The 14731-nt window shown below is 29.1% G+C and overlaps 1 protein-coding gene across 1 annotated transcript in view; it reads left to right on the top strand.

Annotated features, from left to right (window-relative positions):
• The window catches only part of LOC136087324 (uncharacterized), a 184821-nt gene that overhangs the window by 103723 nt on the left and 66367 nt on the right, over positions 1–14731 (top strand). The window contains exon 7 of the mRNA XM_065809750.1: positions 7017–7258. Coding sequence (XP_065665822.1) covers positions 7017–7258 — 242 coding nt within the window. The remainder of the gene's footprint in view (positions 1–7016; positions 7259–14731) is intronic.

The raw sequence follows: 14731 nt of genomic DNA, 5'->3' as shown, positions 1-14731 counted from the left end.
AAGCAAATATTTATGATAAATATTTGAAAGTTCCTCTGAGTATCACTGATACTCACAGAGTCCTTGTGGTACCCGAGTATCATTAATATTGATACTCGAATATCTTGTGGTACCGAATATCAGTGATACTCGGGTACCACAAAGACTCTGCGAATTGTCAAAACTGTTTTGCGCAGGAAACTAAAAGGGAAAGAAGTTGCATTACCTCCTTTGTTTGATTTTAACTCAATAAAAGTGAGACATGAAACGATAGACAGATTGTGTTGTTGTCTAATCTAGCAAATTGGTTGTTCAAAGCTACAAGAAAAACATCCTCTTGAGGAACAACCATCATTGAGAATACATTGAAGCACACGCCTCGAACTTTTAGAAAAATGCTTTCAACAAATCTTTTTAAATACTTTTTAGGGAAAACCTTTAATCTGTTGAAGCAAAATGTGCCTAGCAGTCAAACAAATTGCATTTTAAGTTATTTCCGATAAAGAATTATCAACGGAAAAAACTATTCAACTTGTTTAAGCATCCAGCAAGTCTCGACTTACATTTATTTCAGGTAAATATTTACAATTAAACAATTTTTACATATAGATCGGAAGAAAATCTTGAATATTAAGAAATGAAAAAACATAGATTTCAGATAGTACATTTTATAAAAATTTCTAATCTCTTTAAAAACAAATAACGTGAAAGTGAATTTTATTCTCTAAGTGAATTTGTCAGAGTAAATTTTTCATATATATTAAAAAAAAAGTTTAACTATTAACTAAATGAGACTAGATAGATTTCAGGAAGTATATTTTTTACAAATTACTAATCTCTTTACAAAGTTTTATACAGACTGACAAAACCAAGTTTATTACAAATATAAAATACTTATATTTTGGTTTAAGGTCAATGTAGTAACCAGGTACCATCAAGCGCTCCGAAATTGTCCACTCTAGCCTTTGTAAATGTATAATTAAATACAAAGCTGTCAACAAACGGATTAAAAAAACTTTTCAGAACTGTAAACCAAACAACAAGCAGCAAGACGGTTGATCCAAATTTTTACATGAGCTTTTTAAGAGCAAGTCAACACTTAAGTGATTTTTTCACCTGCTGTGACTTGAAAACCACATCCAGAAAAGGAGTTTCTAGTACAGTTGGTGTTGTTGCTAACTGCAAAGATTTATTATGCCTTGTGAATCATATTATAATATCGAAAAATGTGTGGTTGCTATTTTATTAGGCTAGCATATTATGGTGACAAATGATTTCTCATGTTTTGTCTAAGCGTTATCAATACTGTATTAATGGATGAAACCAGCTCACCGCCACAATAGCAACCTTTGACTCAAAGGACTGGCAAAGACACTGGAGTCGAGAGAAAATTCATGTTGTGGAATAAGAAACGCACTTTAATGTCAATCAAATCAAATGGTCACCTAAAAACGCAAATGAAGTGAAACTAAATTTGGTTTGTGATATGATAGATATCAAGTATAACTTCTGGCCTTCAAACTCAAACAAGTATGTATCCTGGCACATGGTGTGATGTCAAACCCATCTGTCATGCCATATCTGGAAAGTTGCGAACTCTGGATTTTGTCAATATTAAGTCTAAAGTTTTTCCAGCAATTTGATGAGTTGTTGCTAAACCTGTTCAGCAGTGTCATTTAAAATGTAATTGTTACCTGGCTTGACAATGTTATGAATTTGGAAATCATCCCACCAATGGAATTGCATCTTCTTTTAGAAGTTGTCAATCGTCTTTTCAAGATCCTTTAAACCGCTTGGGTAGAAACTATTAAATGGCAGGCTGTCTTCCTAGTCCCACTAAATATTACGGGGGCCAGTTTAAGGAAAATGAATGCAGGGTGTTTCTTTGAAATCTGGAAGCGCTGTAGCAACTTGCTGATAAAAAAACTATTTCCAAATTTTATTCACATCAATGAAGCATTCAAAAGTTTCAATTGAATTGTTGAGGCTTGCTTTGGATACATCCTTCAGCCGAATTTAGCTTAAAAAATGAAAAATTTCAAAAGGTGTTTCTTAATTATAACTATTGCATGCACTAACACTCAAATTTTACACTGTCTTCTGCAACATAAAAGATTTTATCAGTCACAAAGTATCTCCCTAAGGGCTCTATAGTAAACAAACTTTAGAAAATGCTTATGTTGATTTTTATCAACATTAATCAAAGTATAAGCAAAACAGTAAATAGCTTGAGTACAAAGATATATTTTTGCGCTACATTATTGACCTATACGGTAGGCATCTTTAATAAACTGCTATCATAGTTTGGGTAATTAGAGATTAAGAAGCAAAAATTTATACCTTACGGTTCATAATAAATCTTTTCACTTAAATCCTAAGGTGCTATTATTTTAAAAACTATGAATTTCGGTTTTACATTTAAAAATAATATTTTAAAGTATTTGCTCTAAAAGATTATACTGAGCTATTTATTAATAGGATTTTTGGGGAAAAAATCAATGAACATGACTTAAAATGCAATTAGATGCTATTTGATGGCAATAAAATGTCAATAATATAAATGTCAATATTATTTGACATTTATATTTGAGAAATCCAACAGTTTCACTACTTAATAAGTGGACATTAATTAGGTTGTTGTGTATTCTTTGCTTTATGGCACGGATTTTGTAAAAAAAATTTAGATCATTTTAACATAGCATGCTTGGTATGCGTGTTGTAAAGATGTATTATGTTGTATTATTTTTTAGAACTTTAAATCAACTTAAACATATTTCAAAATCGTTAAACTTTATTTTTGTGTTAATCCTTTTTATAGTTACTAAGTCTATTATTAGATTTAATATTCTTAAATTCTTTGTTTTTGTGTAGCAGACACCAAATTTTTGTATCAGAATATATAACTTAATTTTGACTTTGCAGAATATTTAATCAAAACAAGCTTACAAAAAAAAATGAAAATTAAAAATCTATCAAAAAGTATTGTTAACCGAAGATTAAGTTTTTCGCAAATTTCTTGAGTAATCTTTATAATCAAAATACTGAAATGTGCATAACTTTTAGTAGAACATTTCTTTTTCAATAAAATTTTCACCATTAAAATACTAATTCTAAGCTCTTCCCAATCTAATATAGTAGCTGAATATTTTAAAAGTTCAAAACTTGACACGCGTGCCTAAAATAAAGGTTACTGAACGCTTTTTTCACATCATGGTTATTTACATGCTTTAATTTTTACAGTTATGGTTTGGTATGTGTGTACCAAATTAAAACTGATTTTATATTTAATTATTATACATCATTGGAAATAGCCTAAATTAGTATGTCAAGGTAAAAATTTCATTAAAAAAGTATATTCTACAAAATGACATTTAATGTACATTTAAGTAACAAAATCTGGTTACAAAGATTCCTTAAGAAAACTGCAACTAATTTTATAACTTTATGCTCGACTAAAGTTTTTCTTGTTATGAAATGTATTGCAATTTGCGCAATACGTTGTTTTAGCTTATAATTGTGCCTTATTAAAACTTTAGTAGCTTTTCTGCTGCAAAAAATTAGACGTCTAATAAATATATTTTATATAAATTAGACCTCTAATAAATATATTTTATATAAATTAGACGTCTAATAAATATTATTTTAGAGTTAAATTTAGCATGCACATTTAAACAAGTTTTTGAAGCCGGTCAAATGTATTTAAAAGATGACGCAACATATCTTAAATAATAATTTATTTATGATCAACAACAAAGCTTTTTAGCGTAACTTTAATAATGCGGTAATAACTACAAAAAATAACAACACATGATGTTTATCTATTCTACTTTTTAAAAATATCTATGTCAAAGTTTTAAAAAATAACGCGACATATTATTTCCACATTAAAGCACAATATGTCAAAATGATCAATGTTTTTGTTTACAAAATCAGTGCTTATTTTTGAATGCAAAAATAGTTAACGATATATATGAACGTTATGTATGTTAAAGAAATTTAATTTCAATTCGTTTGTGTTTGGTCTTAAAACTGTTTATAAAGTTTGACAATAATCATCACTTTAAAAAAACGATAAAAAAGAAACTATTTTCAAAAAATCTTTTTTTAAAAAAGTTTTAGTCAGATATTTTAAGATCAAAGTCTTTTTTTTTAATAAAATAATTTTTTATTGCAATCCTTTAATATTTCAATATTTTTGGAATTCATATTTCTTACCTTATTTTATTATAAAAACCAAATTTCAGCCGGTTTTTGTCAAAAGGTAAGAAGTCAAGTTTTTTTATTAAAATGAGTTAGATTTGGTTTTGTATTGGTTGAGGATACGCGCAAAAGTTTGTGTTTACAGAAAGTTTATAACTTCAAAACGACACAATAATTTTAAAGACATCAAAGTTTTTATAAAAGGGGAATAACTCAATGTTTTATTTTTTGTTAAAAAGCCGTGAGTCATGCCGAAAGCCGAATGACACTCCTTTCTATCACAGTCATTCATTACATTATTCAATTAACGAACATCGTTTTTAGTGTATTAAAATGTTGTTTGAAGTGGAAGAGTTAATAAATGGAAGTCCTCGGAGAAGAAATTGTCGTAATGATGGTGATAAATCATAGTATAAATAAAATCAAAGAAGTTAGACTTAAGGGTAAGGCCTATATTAACCATTGCGATGTACAATTTCCATCTAAACATCCACATCTAATTGCAGATGAGTTAGAATATATATATTTTTTAAATCGCGATCCCAAATTTGACATTGTCTAATCTGCCTAACTGACATTTTAGTAATGTAAATTAAAAATGTAAGGATTATTTTGTTTATGATTGCTTTATTTATTCTATACAATATTGATAAATAAACATATTGTCTACATGCAATAGCATTGCAATGGTAAATTTGACATTGTAAAATTTTGATGTAGTCGATGTCTAACAAAGGCAACCAAGAAACAATGTTACCACAGAAATACAAAGAATGTATTTTTCAAGAATTATGTAACGGTGTGCACTGATCAAATAAGTATATGTTTCAACGCCTCATAAGCTATACTTTTATTTAGCAAGAAAAGGGTAAGAAAAATTAGACAAATAAAGCTCATAGAAAAAACTCCAGATGATGGGAGAGGTTTAAAAGAGGTTTCAAGGTATATTAGAACATATCAAATCATTTTTCTTAAAATGCTTAAATTGTAGTGCTTAAAAACGAAATATTAGTAGTTCCCAAATAAGGAGCAATAAGTTCTGGTTAGTTTTAAAGCATGATACATCTGATGCTGCTAAAGATGAAAAAAAAATGCTAAAGTTTTGGATTTGGAATTTGATTTCATAAGAGCAATATTCGTTCCAAAAATGCATAACACAACCCATTTAGCACACTTACAAATGGCCTATGTATGTTAAACAGTCCTAAACGTCAGGTATTTTTTACAATTCAATTACAACGTTAATCCAACCTCATTTATTTAGCAGTGATATCAAATAAAAGATTAATACCAACACAAATAAAAAGAGCTTCTGTACTTACATTTGTAATACGTATGTAAAAACATTGCAAAATGTTGATTGTTATACGATCTAAACCCAACATTTATCCAATGCATAAAATCCAACGTTGATTCAATGTATATTGATCAACGTTGGATTTTATTTTATATTTTTTAGTTTTTGTCTTTCTTACCTGACCGTTTTGTCGTCTTTCTTTATTCTATCTTTCCAACTTGCCTTCTTCTGACTTTCACTTTAATATCTTTTGTTCTTCTAAATTAACTTATCTCAGTCTGCGGAGGTGGGTTATGATACTGTTTTAGGAGTTTGAACCTCTCCTCTGTGGACCTTGGTATGTGGCCTCTGTATGGCGATTAGCCGGAGAAGTAAAAACCATAATACTAATCACCATTGGATAAATTTATGTGTTTGGCGTTACCTGGATCTAGAGTTTTAGTCCGGATATTTTATTTTCGAAAAATATAAAACACAACGTTGTTATAACGTAAAATTTAACTTTCCGCCAACGTAAGTACAACGTTGTGCCAACATATGCCAACTTAAAGTACAACGTTGTGCCAACGTAAAATACAACGTTGCGCTAACTTAAAATACAACATTGAACCAACGTAAAATTTTAAAATTTTAAAGAATAAAATATATATATTTATATTTTGGGAACTCCGTCGACATAATTAATTTAATTTTAACTTTCCTTTTGCTCTAAAAAAAAAAACATTGCAATTTTTGTTATTCAGTGTTATTTATATTTCAATTAAATGCATTTTTTATCTGGGGTTAGGCTAGAGGTTGCTAGCTAGGTGTTTTAAAATAGCAAATATCTTTTAAATATTTGCCTTTTCCACCCATAATAGGACTGTTTTAAAGAAGCGTAGTATAGGTGATAGGACTGTTTTAAGATAGCGAAGTGTAGTAATTGTTCTGATATTTGCTTATTGTATTTTTAGGATTTTACAAATATTTCCAGAAGTCACTAATATATTGTATTACAAAAGTTGCGAAGTCTTATTGCTTTATGTTTTTTGATTATGTTATTCACTACATGTTATTACTACTTAGTTGCTTGTCACATTACACTTGTTTAGATAAAAGTTGAGTTTTTAGAAAATATGTATATTTAGTTTAGAGTCTTTACTATTTTAATATATGTAATATTATCAGATCCAGCAGTGTTTTGTAAAGGATGGAATGCCATTTGGGTGATTTTTTGCATTACCAGAACGCGTTCCGTTTTTATTTAACAAAATTACTAATTTTGTTAATTTTTTGCAGTATGTTTAAAAGCAACATAATAACAAATTATTTTTAATTATGCTACAAAGTTAAACTTTCAAAAAAGTAAACTTCTTAAAAATAATTAATTGAATAATTATTTATCTACTACATGAATCAGGGATAGGGCTCAACTGATATCTTCAATTTAAGAATGCTTTTGAGTAATTGCAATTCCAATTTCCCGTTATTCATTTATTGAATAATATTTTTATAAGAGAATATTATTAAATATAATTTTAATAAAGAACTATAATTTCAGTGAAAAGCGATTCTGTATTGCTCAATACTTTGGATCACCTTCTAAATATCCAACAATTATGCCTTATCTTATGGAATTAAAAGAGCTTCCGGGTGTACATTTTCCTGCTCCCAATATTGTTTTTTGTAGTAATGTAGCACTAACTGGGCTATGCTACAGGTATAAATACACCAAAGATTTTGAAAAAATTACTGCAAAAGAATTAAACTGGACAACATTGGCAAAGTCAGTATATATTTCAGGTAATTTGTTATTTACTGATTATATGTAATCTACCACACCTTTGCCTCTCTCTCTCTCTCTCTCTCTCTCTCTCTCTCTCTCTCTCTCTCTCTCTCTCTCTCTATATATATATATATATATATATATATATATATATATTTACATTTTTATCTCTCCCATTATATTTATTTATATATATATATAAATATATATACATATTTATATATATAAATATATATAAATGCATATATTTATATAAATATATATATATTTTATATATATATATATATGTTTGTCTCTCACATTATATATATATATATATATATATATATATATATATATATATATATATATATATATATATATATATATATATATATATATATATGTATATATATATATATATATATAAATCTTAAAATGTGTTCTACAAAAAATATATATATATATATATTTATATATATATATATATATATATATATATATATATATATATATATATATATATATATATATATATATATATATATATATATATATATATATATATATATTTATACATATATATATATATATATATATATATATATATATATATATATATATATATATATATATATATATATATATATATAAAAAATCTTAAAATGTGGTCTACAAAATATTGTGCTTATTGTTGTTAGTATTTCCGTAATTATGAGAAATATATTGCTGTCTATTTGACAGGTAGCTTTTAAACCATTTAAGGTTTTAGTGTTTATTACCGTAGTTTTTTAATTAGTTTAATAAAATATAATGATTTACAGTGTCAAAAGACTTGCTGAGATCAATAAAATTGCCTAAATTATATTTGTTTTCATCAAACGATTTAAGAATATCACGTACAAGATGAACAATTGCCTTATCAATAAAGTGACCTGTTTTAAATCCAAATTGTTTATTATAAAAAATGTTAATAATATCTAAGAAATAGAACAGTTTTTTATACATAATATGTTGCAATATTTTTGCGAAGCATGGTAGTATCGAAATAGGTCTATACTTTGCCATACAAGCTGCATCACCAGACTTTAGAACTGGTATACCCTTGCAACTTTTAGTTTATCAGGAAAGATTCCTTGTTCAGAAAAATGACTGAACATGTGCAAAAGCGGATTTTTTAAATAAAATATTGATTTAATTATTATATTGCTACTAACATCATCAATTCCATTATCTTTATATGATTTAATTAGATTTACAGCATCAAGTAGTTTTTTTTCAGATAAGTTATTATTTGCCATAATATTATTATAAGTTAAGTATGATTCAAATTCTATGGAAATGGAGATTTTTTTGTTGTGAAAGGCATAAAACTAAACTAGACTTATTGGAAACAGTCAAAATATTTACAACAAGCTTTGGTAGTTGCTGCCAATTTGGTCAAACAGTTAAAACTAGTTATAATAAATGCAACTATACAAGTATATATATATATATATATATATATATATATATATATATATATATATATATATATATATATATACATATATATATATATATATATATATATATATATATATATATATATATATATATATATATATATATATACAGTACTGGACAAAACATTTGCAACCAACATCGAACAATGCTAAAAAATGTTCCTTATTTTACATGTCTTAAAAACGAAACGAACTATACTACCACAGCAAACAGTTCAGGAGTCTGGAGCATAGCATGCCGTGACATGAGCAATCAGCTGACAGGTGACAGTACACAGGCAGAATTTCGTTGACAAGTGCCATTTTGCAGCGGACAAAACAAGTGCAACTTATTTGATTAGATTCATTTTCTTAAGTCTGGTCTGTGTCAACGTCACGGAAGTTTTTTAATTAACGAAGGAAGTATCCAGAAGTTTCCAGAAGTTTCCAGAAGCATGCAGAATCCTTCAGAAGTTTCCGTAAGAAGCATCTGGATGCATCCAGTAGCATCCAGAAAAATCCAGAAACATTCAGAAGCATCCAGACGCATCCATTTGCTTGCAGAAGCATCGAATAGATGCATCTAGAATCTTCTAGAACAGGATCACACAGGTTCTTTTTACTATATAAGAGACATGTAAATCGACATGTAATTTAGTCAATATATGGAAGTCAATCAGTCAGTATTATCAAGACAGTTTATCGAAGTGAGTTTTATCAAAGTGTTTTATCGAAGAACATCAATACAAGAAGTAAAATACAACAAGTGTTTCATTACATCAATACAGTCCACATCCAACCAAGACGTTGTGTTCCACAGAGCATTATCGTATCATCACAAGGTAAATGTAACATGGTAAGCCTTGAGAAGCGTGATTATTTATTTTTATTATTTTTATGACTTCAAGTGCAAAAATGGCTGCCGACAGTCTTGGATTGGAACTAAGAAAGAAACTTATTGGCGATTACGTAAGTGGAATGTCACAAAAAAGTATTTGTGATAAATATCGCGTGAAAAAATGGACCGTATCAAGACTATGTTCCAAATATCGTTCTACGAGGATGTTGGCAACAGATAACAACGGTGGAAGACCGCGTTCCACCACTTCTAAAAAGAATTCTATGATCGTAAGATCCGTCAGGAAGGATCCCTGGATATCATCAGTCGAGATACAAAAGCAATTGGAGCTGCCTGTATCAGACCGAACAATCAGATGGCGTGCCGTTGAAGCCGGATTTTTTTCTCGACGCCCTGCGAAGAAACAGCTGATTTCACTAAAAAACCAGAAAAAAAGACTCCTGTTTGCTACATCTCATATTGAATGGAATGTGCAGAAATGGCGAACTGTCCTGTTGAGTGATAAATCGAAGTTCAACATCATTGGGAGCGATGGCATTTGCCGTGTAAAACGACCAGCCGGAAAACGCCTCGATTTACGTTACTGCCATACAACCGTAAAAGTTGGTGGAGGCAATGTAATGGTCTATGGTTGTTTTTCTGCTAACGGTCTAGGTCCAATACATCGAAACGATGGAATAATGGACCGTTTCATGTATAAAATTATACTGAAATATGTTATGTTATCTCATGCTGAATGGAATATCCCAATAAAGAGGGTTTTTCAGCAAGAAAACGACCCGAAACACACTGCAAAAGTTGTCAAGCAGTGGTTTCAAGACAACCACCCATCGTTGATGGATTGGCCCCCTCAATCTCCGGATCTCAACCCTAGCGAGAACCTGTGGGAGATCGTCACTCGCAGAATTAATCGTAAAGGTGTTCGTAATAAGGATCAACTTTTTGAACAAACCCAAAAGGCCTGGGCAGCGTTTCCACAAAGTTTTACTTGATCGAATCTATGCCTCGAAGATGCAAGGCTTTGATCGACAAAAAAAGATTCGCAACGAAATATTGATAGCGAAAATCAGCTTGGTCAACATTTTGTCGAGTTGCACTTGTTCTCTCCAGAGGGAAATTAATTTTTTTTAATACTTTTGAATAATTTAGTAATTTTCGTGTACAAATAATGAACTTTGTGATGATAAAACTTGAAGAACTTTGTCTCTAAACAGTTACATAGTTATTTCTCTAAACTGAAAAATGCAGCACTTTTATATAAAGAAACTAAATAGGCATTATTTGGTTGCACTCGTATAGTTGCATAGTTGACACATAGTGAATGATTGCATTTATTTTAATTGGTTTTGAACTGTTTTGCCGAATTGGCAGCAACTACCGAAGCTTGTCTTAAATTTTTTGACTGTTTTTAATGAGTCTATTTAGTTTTATGCCTGCCACAACAAAAAAACTTGCACTTTATTAGAATTTGCTTGCATGAACACGTTTTCGACTAATTCGGCGATTCCTTTGTACAATATCGACTTTTTAATTATTTTTTAAAATTGATTAGGTTTTCTCTTGATCTACATTTAGCAAATAAGCTGAGACTAATATTTGCCAGTTGTGACAAGTAGTTAATTTTATGCACATTGGGAATAATTTTTGTTGCTTAACGTTAAACTTATTCTTTTTTAAACTAGAGCATAATAATCCATAATCTGCCGTACGTACGCTGTATAGAGTAATACGATTATACACCGATTATATTTTTTTAAAGTTCTTTTAAGTATTCCAATACAGAGTTGGCTCAGGAATAGAGTTGCTTTGTGTAAATGTTTTATAAGGATCTGCTTCATCCAATGTATTATTAATATCTTTTAAACATAGTTTAATTCTCACAACATTATTGTATAAATCTTAATATTTTTTATTTTTTAAGTTCTTTTATGTTCTAGGTTTCAATTTTAATAATATTTAACTAGTTTTTCTTTTGAAACAGCTTGCAAATAATCGCAAACTATTACTTTTAAACCTACATTTTGTATTAATTCCTGAACTAGTTTTTTCTGAGATTTAACCACAAATTCATTCTATTCAGAGTCGGTATACATTTACTACAATAATTTGTTTCAATAGATATTCTTTCACTTTTTATTTTGGCAATAAACAAGGTTGAAAGCAACTAATAATAACTGTGGAGTTACTTAAAAACAAAGTACAATTTTAAAGAGCATAAGACATGGAACACTGTTGACATGCTTGGGGTGGTTCCTCTAATGACGCTCTTTCTCAAGTATACAACGTCCAATAGCGTGTTATTAATATAGTTGGACCTGTTCTATCTGCCAAGCTTGAACCACTTTCTCATCGTTGTAAGGTCGCACTTATTTTTCTTTTCTACATTTATTATCACGGTTGTTGCTCTAAATAGCTATCATCTCTAGTTCCTTCAACCAAAACTCATTATTATTTGACTCATCGATCTGCTAAGTTGTATCCTTTCACTTTTTCACAAAAATAAATAAATAAAAAAACAAAAAAAAAACAAAAATTTATATGTATTATAAATATTTTATTATATTTGTATTTGGTTTATATTTTGTTATATTTTGTCAACGACAAAAATGGGGCAAGATGATAAGACTATTGTCTTCTACTTGCTCTAGTCATATATTTCACGGTAAAATGTTGTACAAACTTATATTAATAATGACGAATATATATAAACTCAACTCAACACTTTATCTGTCTTTCCTGCTATAAAACTTTTTATTGATCTAATTTCTTTTCTTGCACATCAATACTTTGGAACTGTCTACCTTCTTTATGTTTTCCTGACTTATACAAACTGCAACTTTTCAAGACCTCTTGCAACCGCTTCCTTTTTCTGTGACACTATTTTTAATAATCTAGTCCCGACTTAATAGTGCTTGCTTGCAGCCTTGTTTGAGGGGGTCGGTTTCCGACTAGCCCTTCGTTGGTAACCTCAGCGATCCTCTTTTGGTGCTTTCCATTTCGAAAGTCTGTTTTATTATATTCCCGAATGTTGTTGAACGTTCTCCTGGCTATTTTTTGGTAATCTTGCCTACTGAAGGTATTAGCCGATTAGGTGGTTCGAGTGAATTTACGCCTTTTTAGTTTATTGTACATTGCTAAAATTAATCCGGCAATTATATGTTATTTCAAGCCTTTTAAAAGTAGTTTAACTAAATTTAGATTTAAACCTTGAAGTTTGCAAACTTAAATTTATCTACCTAAAAAATCACATTATTGTTTTTGTCGTGCATCGGGGAACTAAGAGACAAAGTATTTTATTTTTCCGTACATCAGAGACCTAAGAGACAAATATGAACTTCCGTAGTATTGTCTATTTTGAATCTCGCGATACTCTTTCCCATTACTAATTTTGGAAGTTAAAATATGTTTTTCATTTTTTTATTTTGTATGCTCTACGAACACAAAAAAATTACTAACCAATCACCTTAACATTCATCTTCCAATCAGATAACACTTTCTCTAACCAATAGCATAACTATTTACTAAAGTTTAGCTTGAAGGACTTTTTTTTTTCATTGATTAACCGCAGAATTTGTCATACAACACCTGTGTACAATTTTACAATTTACATGCGCTTAATAAACTGCACATTAACATTGCGCAAAATATCCTTCATAAGACTTATTTTTATTCAACATCAAATCATGGTTAGACTTTTTTCTTAAAAATTTTTTATTTTATTGTGTGTTTGTTTCCCTAAAATTCGTACTTTGGTACTTAGGAATAATGTCACTTTTATGTTTTTATCTCCTAATGTTTGTTCTAGCTCAACGTGTTTTAATAACTTTCTTAAAAGTATATCAGCGTGTTTTGTTTAAAATGGAACAAGAGTATTTGGCTGAGCAGTAGTATGTAATCTCAAATGTTGCAACATAAGAAGGCTTTGACGCAGACGTAGAAGTGGGTTTTACTTGCTAGCTTTGAGGATAATACCCCAAGGTTTTTATGAATGAGTATTAAAACATTCAAAACCTCATTTACCAGAGTATCGAATACTTTTAAGGATCAATACTATATACCTTTTTTTGACAAGAATATGGTATTATAGAACATTATTTTCCATTTTATTTTAACGCTGATATATTTTTATTCTCTTTCTTTAAGTATTTATGCGCGCGCTTCCCTTTTATATTATAATTTTTTTTTTGTTGTTTGTTGTAATACTTCTGCTTTATAGCTGTACTTTATGTCTAATGAATTGAATAATTTTGTTATATTATGTTAATTGGTTTATCAAATTATGCATACCACAACAATGGCAATGGTTAATAATTGTTTTGATTTTTTTAATATGCTATTGTATATTTATATTATAAAATATTAGAAATTTAATTAGATGTTTTCTATTTTTTATCTGAGGCTGAAGGGCTCGGGTTGTATAAAAATAAACAGACTTATTGTGTTTGCTGCTCTTTGAGAATATAAACTCAATGCAAAACGAATATTTCCACTATAAAGGTGCATGTTTTTATGAAACAAATTCACTAAAACGATCTACTCCACTAAACGGTAAGTATTATAATTGAATCTGTACTAAGGTAATTAAAACTGTAATTAAGTAAAATTAAAAACAATTTCTAATATAATTAAATACTTCTTTTCTCTCAGGCATTTGGGGATAAATATGTTTCACTTGTTACTATACTTCCTTGTTCTAGTTGCGAACATAATAACATTGGAACTGATTAAGACGGAGAATCAAACTATTTACGAACACACAGATTAATACAAATAAAGACATTAAATGACACAAAAACTTTCACATTTTATAATAACTTAATAGCTTCTAATGCAAAACAAGAGCAGAATGACACTAGGTTGATGGAACTAGGTATGAAAGCTCGTATTAGCAGCGACTACAATGGAATTTGTAGAAAAGAAAATTAGATGTGATCTCGCGACTTTTTGAAAATGGCTCAAGCTTGGCACGTCGACTCTGTGTTTAAGCAGGTCCAACTACATTTTTCGGCAAACTTAGCATTATCATATTTAACATATTCGGTCAAATTACACTTACATTTCACTTTTGGATTTTTTTCAGAAGAAAAAGAGTATCAATAAAAGTAAATAGAGGTAACGTATGAAAACAGGAGTATAAAAATAATGGGCACAATAAAAAGAAGCGAGTT

The sequence above is a fragment of the Hydra vulgaris genome, chromosome 11 (assembly GCF_038396675.1).
Source record: "Hydra vulgaris chromosome 11, alternate assembly HydraT2T_AEP".
Taxonomy (NCBI): Eukaryota; Metazoa; Cnidaria; class Hydrozoa; order Anthoathecata; family Hydridae; genus Hydra; species Hydra vulgaris.
Note: the sequence above shows the minus strand (reverse complement) of the source record. Positions and strands in the feature narration are given on the sequence as shown.